Here is a 15,887-nt window from a genome sequence, read left to right on the forward strand (position 1 = left end):
ACATTTTTTGCCATGTCACCCAGCCTTAAGCAACTGACTTCTATTTTAATGTCCACAGGCTGTCGTGGAGCTTTTGATCATATCACAGCCTCTTCGTCCGCTTATTTAGCCAGATGGAACGAAGATGTTCACAGTGTTCTTCATTCGTTTTTAATTTTGCACACTACTAAGTGGCTGTCGAAAGTAACCTGAAGCTTTTTCTACTCCGTATTTTCATTTTCCATCTACACAACTCACAATAATTTAACCTGTAAACTGTTCCAATTTTAAGCAGATGTTTGTTTTCACGTGCTTATATTCGTGCTGATTAATCTATGAATACGTTCCCTCTTTTGACTTTCCTGTCTTCATTTTTAACTGTGTGCCTGTTTACCTTCCTGTATAGTTGCTCTTGACCATGTGTCTAAGGGAGCACGACTGGAAACCAAAGTCAAATTCCTTGTATGCATAAACATATTTGGCTGATTCTGATTCCGCTTGTGGTGAGTTTGTTGGTAAACTGCTGTTTTCCAAGGTCAAGATCCAATTTCAGTCTCAAACTTAGGGCCAAAAAAGGTTTCTCCAAAAAAAAAAAAAAAAAAAAAAAAAGTGGCAATGCGAATACCCGTGATCCCATGAGGAAGGACGAAACTGTCTCCTGAGGAAGATCAGGTGAACAAACTTAAGCTCTAACACAAGAGAATCCACTTATGTGCCCTGAGGTGAGACTGTGGTGTCAACCGCTGTGAGGAATCTTTCAATTTCAGTTATAAGGAGTTTCGTTACTTATTCAATTGAGTCCTTAAATGTTTTATTGATTTTTCCCTGGCGTCATTCTTCCTTCTAGGAATGAAGATCTGATTCTGTCACAGTTCCCCTGAGAAAAATTTAAACCCTTCAGGATACACACAACAACAACAACAACAACAACAAAAAACACCACAATCTTTTTTCCATTAAACCGTTTCAAATAAAAATACACCTTGTAGACACGTGAAAAAGTCATTCAGGAGTCCCCATTTTGTCTGAATTTATTTAAAAGGAAAACAGGAAGCATTGAAAGGGTGAAATTCCAACCACTGTTTTTTGGGATGCTACACAGCTCGCCAATTTGTCAGCCCTTCTCCAAAATAGTTCACAAAGGGCACGCAGGCCTATAAAAACCTTCAACACTGGGAGGAGATCCTGGTAATAACAGCATACAGTAGCTTCTGGACCCCCCCACATCTTCCTCCTCCCTACTCCATGACTAAGTGATTTAGCCAGCTCTGGTGCAGGCCGCCTCTCACTTACAATGCCTCCCTGGGTTAGTGACAGAGCAGGGAGGGTGTTGAAGAAAGAGAGAAATCCCAATTACAATGCAGCTTACACACGGCCGTCCCCCCACAGACGGCACCCATCCTTGGATTGATGTTTGGTATGCATAGTTTTTGGGTGCAATTTGGGCACCAGAGAGAGGCAGAAAGAAAGAGAGAGCGAGTCTGTCAGAGGGTGTAGGAGGGGGTTTACAGGGCTCAGGCTGTCTGTTCTCTCGCCCTCTCTTTGAGTCAATAGTGTTCCGGCAGCTGAGGTTCTTTATAAGGCGAACAATCTGGAGGGTCTTGTCAGAGTGCCGAGCAGCTGCTGTTTTCTGGGGAACGTCTTTCATGGACCACAGGGCTGGAGTGGGCTGGTGAATACATGTGCACCCTCCCACCCACCCCTACCCAAACCCACCCCACCCCCCCTCCAATTCCTCAGCCTCTCCCCAAAAATCACTGGAAACACTCCTGCACAATGCCAGATGAAGAGTGGCACAGAGACATGAAGAAAGCAAGTGAGTGTGTTATTGTGCGCTACTCTCCATCACCCAGGGTACCGTCCTTCACCCCCAAACAATGCTTTCATGAGGTATGTGAAGATCCATTCGTAAGACAAACACACACACGTTAAAGAGCGTGTTAAAAACACAAGCCACAAAATAGAGCTCAGACATATTGGCACCTGTGATCACATCTTTAACAAGCTGATGTATCAGTGGACATTTGATTTCTTTTAATAGATTACAATAAAAACAAAAGCCTGATTCAGGTTAGATTGAGAGAGGCTGATTACAGCAGAGCCTCCAGTAATTCTCCTGAGTGGGATTTCAGATTTTCATTTGCAGAGCAGCGAGTTTGCATTTGCTCCCTTTTCTGTCGTTCATTCAGTTAGATCAGTAATTCACGCTGCATCCCTTCTTGATGTTGAGCTCTGTTACAATGTTACATTCACTAGACTAGAACTGAACAGTATTTCTTTCTCTTCAAGCAGCCACTTCAGATAAGGACACTACTGGCACCCTCAGTCCCTTGGCCAGTTGTTGGTGCGACGGGTGCAGCACTGAACCTGCACTGGTTGGCTTCAGGCTGGTGTTTGGCTTCAGATTCCAACAGACAAACAGATTCCTCCTGTTTAGCTGCTGTCTGAGGGCACCAGGTTCCCCGTGGTGTCCAGCTGCATGCATCTACACGTGCAGGCCGACACCGGGCACTCTGTGTGGTCTCTGTAACAGGTGGACACCCAACGGTTAAAAAAAAAAAAAAAAAAAAAAAAAGGAAAAATAGCACACTGTACAGTCTGGTGATGGCAACAAAGAAGTACATGTTAATAACTTGTATTCTGCTATTTTGATGGAAGTAATGCAAGCAGTGTAAAGAGTAACGAGTTAATCTATGATCGCCAACTGCTTGATATTCAAGACATTTTAGCAGATCTTTCACGTTTGAAGTGCCACAGGTTGAATGCACCACCAAGACACAGTTTCTTTTCACTGAAAATCATTATTGAACTGAGAAGATTGCTGCCCTGCAACAAGGCTGTCATGCCTGGGTCTGCAGTACTATCTGGAGGCAGATTCAATAATGGGACTGCACTATAAACAGCAGCGGAGACGATTACAAAGGTTTTAAGGAACTGGAATTACTTCCATTTAGCTGAAATCTAATTGCAATACGTGGAACAAAACGATGCAAAAGTAACACCATGGTGCTGATTTGTGTGAAGTATGAATGCTTCCTTAGTCAAATCTTTCAAAAATTAAAACAGTTCCCGTCTCAAGATCACTTAAATGGTTAGTAACCATATCTTTATACAGATGATGTAAGTAATTAACTAATTTCAAATGAAAGTAACTACTAAAAGGCAATTTACATTGTATTTTAAAAGTAACTTGCCGAAAATGCACATTAAATGATCTAGTCATGTGTTTCCAGTGACATTCCCACCTGAACCAGCTGAGGATGTGGCCAGCGTGGCCGCCGTGACGGCAGTTATGACACCAGGTGAACCAGTTGTTAAACTGAGCAAGCTTGTTCTCCCTCGTCAAGTCCACCTTCTCGTCAGACTTCCCTGTTCCTGCCAAAAAAGTATGAATATTAACTATCAATAAAATCTGACTGTCGATGTCGTCGGCACCACAATAAGCACATCTGATTGGCTACTGGGCTTTCAGGTGACGCTGCACCTGAATGCTGATCAGAGTCCACACATCTTCTCCTGCAAATGCTCATTTGTTCATTATAGTCGCATAAAATTTTCCAAAATGCCAAGGCTGTTTCTGGAAATATGAGCTTATCATCTGCCAGCATAGTCAACACAGGCCAGATTACCTGGGCAATTTGAAACAGGTGTGCCCATGTTCATGAGGCAGAGTGCACAGCGTGGCAGCGGTTTTCTGCAACCTGGGCAACTGGTGACTTTTGACTTTGTGGGTGAGCCGCTCACGCCGTACTGGCTGAAGCCTCGGCCCTGGTGAGGCATCGCTGAGCAGCTGTAGGAGATGGATTTCCCACAGAAGTTGCAGCTCACAAACACCTGCGGTGTGAGAACAAACACAAAGGTCGTTTGATAAGGACGAGTGAACATTAAGGAAAAAACAAACACGCTCACCAGCTGTCCCGGTTTCACTATAAGGGGAGAGTGAGATAAGAGTTAGATAATACTGCAATAATCCCAACATGCTGAACTGTGATTACTGAACTGGCAGATGCAGGGAGAATGTACCAAGTACAGCTTGCAGCACCAATAAAAACCTTTTTAGTGTGAGGCTTTATAAAGCCTCCTGTTGTAGCCAGACTCCAAAAAGACAGGTAAATTAATGAATCTCCCAAGGATCAATTACTTTCATGCATTTTTGCAGGACTTCCCAAAAAGACAGGTGGGTGTCTGCTTGTTCAACTGCAAGTGTCTGCCGATTTGAAATCTGCTCCGTGTTTTGAAATCATTCCGTTGACAAAATGGGTTCCTCTGCTCACGAAGCTTCCGCATTACTTCTTTGTACCTCAAGAATACCAACAGAGCCAGCCACATATGCTGAGCTTGAGGCTAGTGACGACTGACCACTATCACCCGTCAAGCCAATGGCAACTGATGGCCAAAACTGTGCGTTTTCAAACCTCAAGTGCATCATCCAGTATAATCCATGTCATCTTCCAATTTGAGCTACCAAAAAACTAAAACACCAGTAGTCAGGCATTACCATCAACACATGTAGGCAAGCTGTGGTGCCCAACTGGAAGTGTCGTGGTTTGGTGGTAACAGTGATCAAAGTGTTTGTAGATAGGTGAGTTACGGCTGGACAGAGAAGACATGGACTACACTAAATGATGCACTTGAGAGTTTATCAATGAACGTCTTCAGACAGTTTTGCTGTTGCTATTAGCAGCAAAGTGTGATGAAGAAGTGATGCAGAGGTGGACTCAGCGCACGCTTTGTTACACTTCTTAAGTGAAGTTAGAAGCAGTCTTAAAACACACCCTTTAGATTGTGCGTGCGTGCGTGTGTGTGTGTGTGTGTGGATAAAAACCGGTACCAAGTGGGTCATGTATGTAGCCTGAGAGGTTATTTAAAGTGTTTTCCATATTTTTTGCATAATGCAGTGCTGTACTGTGTTTAACTGCGCCATACACACGCGACTGATTTGACCTGTGGTACAGTATGTGCACTGTGTGGAACAGATTTCTTCACTGCGCGAACTAAAACACAGGTTTGAAAAGGGAGCAGAGCTGTGGGTTATACGGGTTCAGCTGACATCGTCTTCAGATTGGTTGGCAAAAACTACCTGAGCTAGAGTGGAAAGAACAAGCGCCCAATTTTGTTATGAGGATAGTAATTAGTACATTTAGCACAGACAGCAAACAAGGCAAGCAGCTTTGACAATGCCCTACAGCATCGCGACCAAAAGTATGTCTCTTCATATCAGCACAGGCACTGCAATATTCTTTCCCCAAAACAATAGAGGGCTGGAGAGACGGCTCATTTTTGTAAGCCAACCCAACTGTTAGCCATGGGTTCCCTCAACCAAAGCGATTTGGATAATTATTATTAAGCTGAAATTATGCTCTGCGTCATACAAAACATTTGAGTTTTTGTTTTTGTAGCAGGACAATCTTAAAAATAAATGAACAACACTGTTATGATTAGTGAAGCATTACTGCAATCACTAGAAGTAAAAAGCAATCATCACGCATTCAACAAACTACACAGCGGAGGCATGATTTGTCACAACTGGCTTCACGCTTCTCGTTTTCAGCATGAAGATGTCCGCAAGAAGTACCACCTACCATCTCTTCTTGCGAACAACTTCCATTTTTCAGATCCTTAAAATTGTCGAAATTCGCGAGTGGCGTTTACTGACATGTTTCATGTGCTAGAACAAGACATTAAAATATCTTCAGCTCTGGTTACCCACAGGCTTTATTTCAGGTTTTTAATCTGGAAACCCGTCGACTTTGAGACAAGAGAACCCAACGTTATTTCCGGGATTTAGAATTTGTTCCCTGTAATCATGTATTTCCAAAAAAATGTGTTCTAAGGGAATTATATTCAATTTAAGTCCTGAGGGCAGTAAAAATAATGGTGAGACTTGAAATAAATGTACTATGACATAAACAGGAAGAGGCAAAACCCTTTTTTTTTTTTTTTGAGAAGCCATCCTCTTGCCTTTTACACACACACACACACACACACACACACACACACACACACACACACACACACACACAACACGCCTATTTAACAGGTGCGCCGAGATCAAACTAAGGCAGTATACAAAATACACGGCCCTGCTATACATGCTTCATTAGTACTGCAATGTGAAGTCTGAACTGTACTGGCGGTGTAGAGACGTGTCTCTGATATTCTGTCCATTCCATTTGTTTAAACTGGAGCTGACAAAATATTAGGAACGTCTCCTCAGTATAACTCAGCAAGCTTCAGCAACATCATAAATCACAACCTGTGAAACCTGCAAAAACTGAATGGGCTCTTCCTTGGCACCCCTCTCCACCAAGTTAGGTGAAAGTAGTCAGTTTTTTCTGTAATCCTGCTAACAGACAAACAAATACATTGCAAACATGAATGATTTATCGCCTCCTCAGCGGAGGCCATAAATCAACACGTCTGTCAGACAGATTCAATAAAAACTGAACACTATAACCCTCATAAAGGATTCATCGCAGAGCTGCTATATACTGCATTAGACTTATGTCAGCGTGAACTCATCAGCTATCATCAAATTACATCAAGTTTCAGCACTGCAGCGATCCGTTACCTGGGCCAGAGGTTTGGAGCTGGGGTCTAGCTTGCCTCGATGGATGTCAAACTCAGCTCGTTTGTGCCAGAATCTCCATGCATCCAGCAGGTTGCGGTAGTTTTCAATCCAGCACTGAACTCTAGGGTCTTTCAATACTTCACCTGGAGAACCCTGCTGGGAAGAGGTCATGTCTTAACCCCAGTTCACATTCTCTGTTCAGTGATGCCGGGGGGAAGGTGCTCACAATAACAAATAGCCACAGTGTAATTAAACAAATACTACGATCTGACCTGCTTCGAGGTGGCTCACCTACGTGTCTCTTCCTGCACCCATCCTGCAGGTGGAATGTGTGCATGTTTGAGTATATGTGTTTGAGGTTTACTGCATATTTGATGGATGCCCTGCACACTGCAGCACTCAACTTTGAAGCAGGTTAGAACAGGAAAAATCCAGCACACCTAGACTGTCGTTCCCGAACCCGCTGAAAGTTTGCAGACCTGTTCGGCAACTTCAAATTATTTAGTTTTTCAAGGAAACAATTGCATCAGCACATATTGTTTTAGGGCACGGTAACTTTATCAGGAATATTAGCTGTGACATCTTGGAAATAAACGTGTGCACTGATCTCTCCGAGGAGGAACCGACAGTTCTGCTTTTATTTGATATACTCTGGCATTTAATTTATTTATTTTTTCGCTTTCTTGCCAAGAGTTGGATGAGAGGATCGATACCACCCTCATATCTGTCCATTATTTATGAGACTGAACCCACTGGTTGCCTGGCAACCTTAATGGCGACAACCCAATGTCCCAAAACTTTACAGTGTCTTCAGCCTCTCTACTGTGACAGCATGTGGTTGGTGCATAATTCCAAAAGGCATTTCAATCAATTCCTTTAGAGTTAAATGGACAACAAAAACTGTTCATGGCTCAGAGAATACAGAGTGATGCAAAGCTGAGGAACACCGATGCTCCAGCGCTCTCTAGAGCAGTTCAAACTGGCCACAGTTCTTGCTAGGGAAAAAAAAAAAACTATTTTCAAAAAATAGTTGAATCTAAATTGTGGACATTATGTCCATAATAAAGATTTATATGAGTACAAATTCCAAAATAAATAAAACAACGTCTAATACCTGAACATTTATCTTAAATCCACAGATGATCAAATGAAGGCTTCGTATTTTCTTACACAGACTGGGTAATATTCACACTGGTATTGACCAAAATGTCCAACTGGGCTTTTCAGAGTGGAATTCCCTCTCACACGGTTCTTATCCCACTGTTCAGTTTGAGCAAGGTCATTTATTTAATCCAAGAAAGTGACATGAAATGACTTCTGTCAGGCAAAAGCCGTGCAGTGGCTCAGGCCCACACATCAAAACCCCTGATTTAGTGACAGGCCTCTCTTTTTCATGTGGGTGAGGAAGAACAGATTAGCTCTCAGCTACATTCTTCTGGAAGTGATATCAGCTAAGTTGCCCACTGATATCCATACACACACTTTCCCTGATGCTACCGCCATGCTAGCTACAGTACAGTAACCCACACTAACCCACAAGCAAAACAATGAAGTTTATATCATGAGGACTTTTATCTACTCCCCCAACATCGCATTTGATCAGTTGCCTTTTTGTATACGCTTCTGAGATATGAGTCATCAAACAAATGATGACTCATATTTCAGGGGAAGAAAATGCGGCCTTTGTCCACTCAAACAACATGAGATAAATCAGTACAAAGACACAGTGATACAGCAGAAATGTCATTACCTTAATTACTGGGCATTTCTTTGTATTTTATATCTGCATACCTTCAGCATGCAGAAGCTGGCAGTCTGGACATCTCCAGTCCGGTCAACGTAACTCTCCATTAGGTCCACGCCATCTTTAGTCAGCCCTGTCAACAGGATGCCCTCCAGGTTGCCCGCCTCCTTCATCTCGCTCGTCAGTTTGTCGATGTAACGAGGGAGCTGCACGAAACAGAAAAGACAGATTTAGTCGGTAAAGGGGAAAAGAAAAAAAAAACTTGCAAAATAGCAAAATCTTGAACGAACAAATTACCTGTGTATCGCTGAGAAACATAGAGGCAAAGGCTACTCTGTCCCGCACAGCCACGCTGCTCTCATACTGAAATAGAGAACATTATTTGACTTCCAGTACCTCTTTGTGTCTCATGAACATTTCTGAGTCAAAAAAGGGGAAAAAAATACTAGTTCATACACATTTGTCTATTAGAATTCCATGACTTTCCCCCACTGTTGAGGAAAAAAAACACACACACAAAAAAAATTAACAGAAAAACCTGGTAAAAAAATTTACGTTTACCTGAAAATTTATGTTTTCAAATTCACTGACTTTTCCAACTTTTTTTCCATGTGTGAACAATGAAAAATTGCTTCACTGCATCTCCGCTTCCTATTCTTCGAAACACAGTTTTACAGAAAACCACCTCTCTCTCTCTCTCTCTCTCTCTTTTTTTTTTTACACCTTTCTAATTCTACGAGCCAAGATGGCAAGAAATAAAGGAAACGCTACAGACTAAATGTTCTTGTGTGGAGTAATCCTTTTTGGACAGTGAAAGGTCAAAAGAGCTAAATAAATGTAACAGCAGCTTGTGGCCAAATTCTGATGCAACTGAGGGTGGGAAGAGCAGAAAGTATGTTCTGGGCACAGGTTCATTTTCTGTTTTAGGAGTTACACTGCTGCTGAAGGAATTTTAAACACATCTCTTCTCCTTTGCTTATTTTCCCAACCGAGACTGGATGAGTATTACCTCCCTATTCACCGCTGTGTAGAGGAAATTTTAAAAAGACGTAATGAAATGGCAACTGAAACACTACCATACTTAAAATGTCAGGTTTTCTTTCTATTCACCAACTTTGAAATAAAACATTCAAGAGTCTATGATATTGAGAGATCTAATACCAGCACGCCATCGTAGGCTCCGGGTTCACTGGTGAGAAAAGCAAACATGACACAGAGGTAGGGGTTCTTCAGCTGCAGCCTCAGAGAGCTGCACATCTCCCTCCACAGGGAGGCCTTCTCATCGGTGTAGCCTGACAGAGCCATGGCAACCACATTCAGGTTCAGGTCACCTGTGACGGGGAAGAAGTTGGAGAAGCAAGTTTATGTGCTATATGTAGCGTTTAAGTGCAGCACTTTGGAGCGGAAGGTTCCACAGAGACAGAGCGCAGAGAGAATTGTCAGCTAGTGATGTCACTATAGTTGAACAATAGTTTCCTCACCACAGGCACTGCTTTTAAACAGGGCTGTACATGCTCTCGCCAGACCAAGCTGGCAGGTTATTTTCATGAGGAGGGAAGAACCTAATAACCACACATAATTCACTTTACTATTTTGGGGATTTATTTGACTTTATTCTGGAGAATGTAATTATCCTATGAGGTGCTTTAACCTCCAGCAAGCAGGTAAGGAGGTTGACACAGCTTGTCAGGAGGATTATGCAAAATCTTGGTGCAGGGGTGAAGCTGAGCAAAGGAAGAATCCAGTCATTTTTTGGGGCATCTGTTTAACACAGGAAAAAAAGAACTTTCAAGTGCCTGGGTGATGTCATCTCACCTTAACAGAGGTAAGAACGTGGTGACCTCTATCAAGGAGGTTATGTTCCTATTAGGGTTGATTGGTCTCATCATTGGTATGATAATAGAACTTAATCTGAATTTATTCGAATTAGGTCCGACTCTGAGGACATCAAACGAATATTTTTGTGCGAAACGAAAGAAGCTGAGATGTCTCGGTGGCGCTACGGCTCCCAGAGTGCCCTCTAGCTTAGATGGCATCAGAGTTACCTGGGGAAATCCGGTATCTTGATCTCATGCAAACCTGCCACGTTCATGGTTTGAATATAAACCAATCATTTTACAGATCATACTTCAAAAATCAGTCTTCAAGTTACAATATTAGTCTGGTGCAAAATGGCATCTCCTCTCAGTGATTTGAATGTTTCACCAAGCCGCCAGCATTACTCTGTACAGCTGCCAAGGTTGCACCGCTCCCCGCCAACAGCCCCAGCAGGTCCCGCTGAGCTGCGTGCTGACAAAGCGATCTGCACATGACCCACATTTATAAGGTTGCGGATCCATTTCCTCCAGATCTGCTTTGAGGGTGAACTTTTTCTTTAGTCACTACTGCAGCTTTTGCCATGCAGGAGCTGCTGCTGCTGCATTCTATCAATCCTGACAACCTCACATTCGTCGTATCAGAGGCTTTTAGTGTAAATCCAGTAAACAACAGAGCTGAGGGAGAAAAAAGCTCATCATCGTCACCTTGTGAGTTTCCCAATCATGACTGCTTTTGTGATTCGTGTCATTAATTCCGGTTATTATGGTTTTGTATGTCTTGGTAACATAGCACAGTGCTATTTATAACATTCTGTCTCAGACCTGCAATTAAAACCATTTTGATGCCCCAAGTTGACTAAAACTAGTGAATTGACTGACAAGTACTAATCAATGAGGAAAGTATTTCATCGGGGTCAGCCTTCCTAGAGATGTTAAAAAATAATAAATAAATAAAATGAACCAGAAAGACTTCCAAACAAACTTTTAGAAGTTTGCGTGTGAGGAATTGCAGAGTCACAGCTGCTGTTTGGGGGAAAACCGCTGAGATGTCTTGTTTGACACACCTTATCTAATGAATCGCCCCATCAGTCATGCTCAGGAAACACTCATTAGAACACACAGCAGAAAAATGTTTGACCTACATTGATGACATTTTTCTGAGTCAAGACGAGGTGTGTAAACAACTGCCCTCTCACTCCATTTTCATTAAACCCAGTGTGAAAAGCACTGCAGCTGATACAGGGAGAGCCTTGTGTGGGAAGAAAGGCTTCTGCTGTTGCATTGTCGGAATTCCTTCGGATCTTAATTTCATTTGATTTGAAGATTTTGGTTCGTGTTTAATGTGAACCTTGTGCCATATTGTTCTATAAAAAGACAGGTTCTCTACATGAGTGGGCAATGGCTGGAATAAATGTTGCTTGCTTCATTTTTAAACAGGATGTATGACATCCCAAAGCAGAATAAGCAGAGAAAGTTCAATATGTGTTGTAAATCCAAGGGGAAAGGCAGTTGAATTTCATTTAATTTCAATTCTATTTTAATCTTGTTTGACAGGATTTTTAACCAACAGGGTGGTTAAAATTACAAATGATGATACATGTGCAACTACCTAACAACTAGCAACCTTCAAAGAAAAACCACACAATTGAAACCATCCTGTATGTCTGTAAATATTTGCAAACCTATCTGAACTGTGCCGCCTCTTTTTCACTAAGGTCCATGTTATGTTTCCTGTGACATTAATAACGATGTCAAACGATGCTCTTTCCTAAAAACCTCAAGAAAGTGACTTAAAAATCCAACATCTCCTGCCAAAAACCGAAGTGTTCCTCTAGGCTCCGACTCTCCTCCACCATGTGTAGAGTTTGCAGGATCGTACCGACATCCAGACACACAAACGACACAAAATCACGATCTCCCACCTGGAGGCAAAGGTGTTGTGAGTGGACAGCGTCCCTCCCACCCTCCAGAGGGCTGCAGCACTCACCTTTATCAGCAGTGGCCCCCTTGTTGAGGATCTGGATGGCCCGGCGGATATCCAGGTTGAACAGAGCCACAGCGGCAGCCCTCTCCCACTCACGCTCCTGCTCCAGTGAACGCAGGAAAGGTTCAGCATCAGTGTCGGAACCCCGGCCGATCCAGCCGCAGAGCCGCAGGGTGAGGCTGCGCTCCTCGCTGTGGTACCTCGGCACATCTGTCTGACGGTCTGAGCCACTCCAGCACTTGCGGCTCTCTGTGGTGCCTGGTGGTCATCAGAGGAGACATTTTCGTTCAGTTAAATAAGCAAATACACCATAATAAAGGATCATATTTGGGAAAATAAAAAATGAATACAAATGTTCATATGCTTCTTCACCACTAAGGACACTCAGTCTGACATGTGGCTTCCATAAACTAGACTGAATGAATGTCACACCATCAACATGGCAGGTTCCTTACCTGAGCTGCTCTTGACAATGTTCTTGATACCCGAGTAGACAACACACTGTTTGTTCCCCTGCAGTTTCAGCTCCATGTCCTCTGCACACTGCTTCATATGTGACACTCATAGGAATTAGAACTGATGTTGCAGTTACAGCAACGTGTAACAGGGGACATAAATGTTTAAGTTTCACAACGTTCTAATTTCGACAAATGGAAGTTAAACAGATTTCTCTACTGAATTAAATACAGTTTTTTGTGTCCTTGCAAAAAAAAAGAAGTATTTTATCTGTAAAGAAGAGACAGTTCTTTTAAGATTTTAGCTATAAAAGTACATCCCTCAAATATCTAACCACTCTTTTTTGTCAACTATGATTGTCCCCTTCTTCAATAAAACATTATGCAATGAAAAGGATTTGAAAACTGATATCATTGAAAAATGAAAGTCATATTCCATTACACTCCATTTGCATTTTATTCATTTTTAATTAAATACTTGTAAAATAAATACTTGTAACTATGTTGAAGCTATTTTTAGTAATTTTCCTGCAAAATGCTTGCAAAACAGTTTTTTGCCGTTTATAAGTTAATCACGTTTTTACTGTTGTCTTATTGATTTTATGTCCTAAAATATTTCCTCCTCTTTGAATATTCAGTTTGGCAACCAGTACACAACCAGTGGTCTTCAAGTCTCTGGATCAACCTTTCTTATTAAAATCTCTTTTTTTAAATCTCCCACTTTCTTTGTTCAATTTATTAGTTTGAAAATGACTCAGTAACCCTTGACTGATTGATTAACACCAATAATCGTTATTTTATCTATGTCTGAACTGCTTCAAAAAAATCAACACATGACTACTGCACTGAGGTGTTCCCCCACTTCATATTCGTAAAGGATATAGAACAGATCGAACCACAAAGACTTGAGCTGCGGGTCGTTCCCCCCCGCCAGCAGGTGGTTCCTCCACACCTGGACAGTGTCGTGCCCGTACCTGGACTGCGCCCTCTGCCTCATCTTAGTGGCGATGTCTTTCTCAATCACACTCTCCACTCCTTCAGCCCCGTCCTCAACACAGTCATACAGGTGTCTGCCACACGCCCACGTCAGAGAGGTGGTAGAACTCCACGCCAAAGAGATTCGCTCAAACACGGTGAAGTCGGTCATGACACGGTTTGCCGCGGATACTACCACCATGCGGTTCTGAGATGAGGGGTGCCAAGCAAAGCTGCCAATCTGGCTCTCGCAGGGCTGCACACTCCGCTCAATGATGGTGGGCTCCGTCTCATCTCCGATGGGTGTAGGAGTGTGTTGCATGTCATACAGGCGAATGATATTGCTGTCACGTGTCAGAGTGGCCAGTAATCCAGTACGAGTTGGGCACCAAGCCACCTGAAAATGAGGAAGCAAAAAGATTAACCACAAAACGTTTGACATCTACTTGTTAAATACACAAAATACATTTTGGGAATCAAAACAAGCTTTCAAAACCAGATTTTCAAGCCAGTTTAACCAGACACAGCAAGAGGATTAGCTCCTCCCCTCAAAAACAGTTAGCATCATACCTTAGTGAGCGGCTTGGGCTGCTCTGTCAGTGTCAGGACAGGCTTCTCAAACTTCCTCAGATCCCAGATGGCCACCTGGCCCTCAAAGAAGGAAGCCACGCGGTCATGAAAGTGTGGATCCACTGTCACACCCTGGATGGCCTTGGTGTTGACAAAAGTTTTCTGGCTTGTGTTTCTCAGATCAAATATTGCAAGGTTCCGGTGCATACCAGCCAACAGCAGCTTGGGATCGCGAAGGAGCCAACAGAGGGACAGACAAGCATCGTTCTGGCCTAACTCATACAGTGGCTTGGTCACCACTGTGCTTGAGTCCAAATCCACAGATGACAGACGAATCTTTTCGGCTGCAACGCTCACCTCAGGTGAAAACTTGCTGCTTATGTCCCATATGAGGACAGAGAAGTCTGCTCTGTGCTTGTCCAGCCCAGCAGCCAGCAAGTTGCTGTCTACTGGATTCCAGGCTAAAGTGTTGCATTGGCGGGCGTGCTTAGGGACAAACTCTTTCCCCACCAGCTCTTTACAAGTGGAGTTGTGGCTCTGACCCAAGCTGGTGAGCACCACTCTGCCATTAGCTTGGCCCACGGCCAGCAAACACTCAGGCTCATGCTTTGGGTACCAGGCCACACATTTCATATAAGGGGTGTCAGAGTTAATGGCAAGTAAAGTAGCAGCAGTTTCTTCAGAGAGAGGCAGAGTGCCAGCCTTGATTTCAGCATTGCCCACAGGTCCAATGCGGTACAGTCCCAGCTCAGAGTCACAGATGACATAGCGGTCCGGGTGGTGGGGAGACCACAGGATGTCTGGCTTGGAGCCACTCATAGTTCAGAAGCAGCTATAAGGTTCTGTGGTGCCTTCGACACAGGTCACAACCTGGAAATTAGACAGATGAATTCTGATATTCACTTTAGAATTAGTTTTAGGGCACCACTGCGATCAGCTTAATGCAGTGAATGCTTACATTCTGAATAATACTATCACACTCTTGAAGATATGCGACTTTATAGAGCGTTTTAGTTGCAAATATAACGCTAAATATAAGAGAAAAATGTAGGGGGGAAAGTTTGCAAATTCATGCTAACAGCTAGTTAACAACACTTTATCCATAAAATGAGTATGCAGGCAAATTTCCATACGCCGAAGTGTTAAGAGTAGTTAAAACATGAGTTGCAGGTTTGTTGACATGCTAAATTACCTCAGCTAATGCTAATGCAAGTGAAGGACGAGTTTAAAACATCACCGTTTCGAGCCCGCGGATGTAGCTAGCAACCGGTAACACTCGGTAAACTGGCCTACTTACGGCATCAACGATGCCACGGAACTTGAAACACACACATAATAACAGTATGAGCGAGTAAATTTGACGTACACATGCTGAACAGCGACAACTTCGGGCTCCACTATTGTTTTGTGTTACACCAAAACATGTCCGTCGTGTGGAAAAAAAAACCCACCAGCTCTTCAAAGTTCCGGTGACGCGAGGTTTAGCTCTGGCGGCCATTTACCACGAGAGGACGCTGTAACCAAACTGTGGGATGGGGTTGTAAAGAAAGTATTTTAGATACTCGAACACATAATAGAAGATTTTGAACATTTGACAAGTGATTAGTGAGTTGGGACATTTTCTTAACTATATCGGCTAATTGTAAACTGCTAATACGTATTAAGGACAAAACATGTGTAGTAGGATGCAGCTCATCTGTCTTTTTATGTTAAAAGTCACATTTATTTTTTAGCATGACATTTAGACAATCTCCTTGTTCAACAGGTAAAATTACAAAATGAATGCAGCATG

General features: G+C 42.8%; 1 protein-coding gene across 4 annotated transcripts; it reads right to left on the reverse strand.

Moving 5' to 3' along the window:
• Positions 1-1,710: 1,710 nt before the first annotated feature.
• On the reverse strand, positions 1,711-15,565 carry mios (missing oocyte, meiosis regulator, homolog (Drosophila)). Of its 4 annotated transcripts, none has more exons than XM_086217760.1 (12): positions 15,462-15,565; positions 14,096-14,965; positions 13,429-13,922; positions 12,551-12,645; positions 12,099-12,353; positions 9,456-9,625; positions 8,592-8,657; positions 8,342-8,500; positions 6,551-6,703; positions 3,609-3,813; positions 3,225-3,354; positions 1,711-2,503 (listed from the first exon to the last, which is right to left on the reverse strand). In XM_086217760.1, the coding sequence occupies exons 2-12, from the start codon at positions 14,912-14,914 to the stop codon at positions 2,413-2,415; spliced, it is 2,637 nt and encodes an 878-aa protein (XP_086073886.1). In that variant the 5' UTR covers positions 14,915-14,965; positions 15,462-15,565; the 3' UTR covers positions 1,711-2,412. The 4 variants fall into 4 exon arrangements, with proteins under 4 accessions (XP_086073886.1, XP_086073884.1, XP_086073885.1 ...); XM_086217758.1 differs by having other exon boundaries at positions 6,551-6,706; XM_086217759.1 differs by having other exon boundaries at positions 6,551-6,706; positions 15,393-15,487.
• Between the last annotated feature and the right edge of the window lie 322 nt (positions 15,566-15,887).

This window comes from Aulostomus chinensis, chromosome 11 (genome assembly GCF_037954235.1).
Source record: "Aulostomus chinensis isolate RoL2024-O1b breed Wild chromosome 11, RoL_Achi_v1.0, whole genome shotgun sequence".
Taxonomy (NCBI): domain Eukaryota; kingdom Metazoa; phylum Chordata; class Actinopteri; order Syngnathiformes; family Aulostomidae; genus Aulostomus; species Aulostomus chinensis.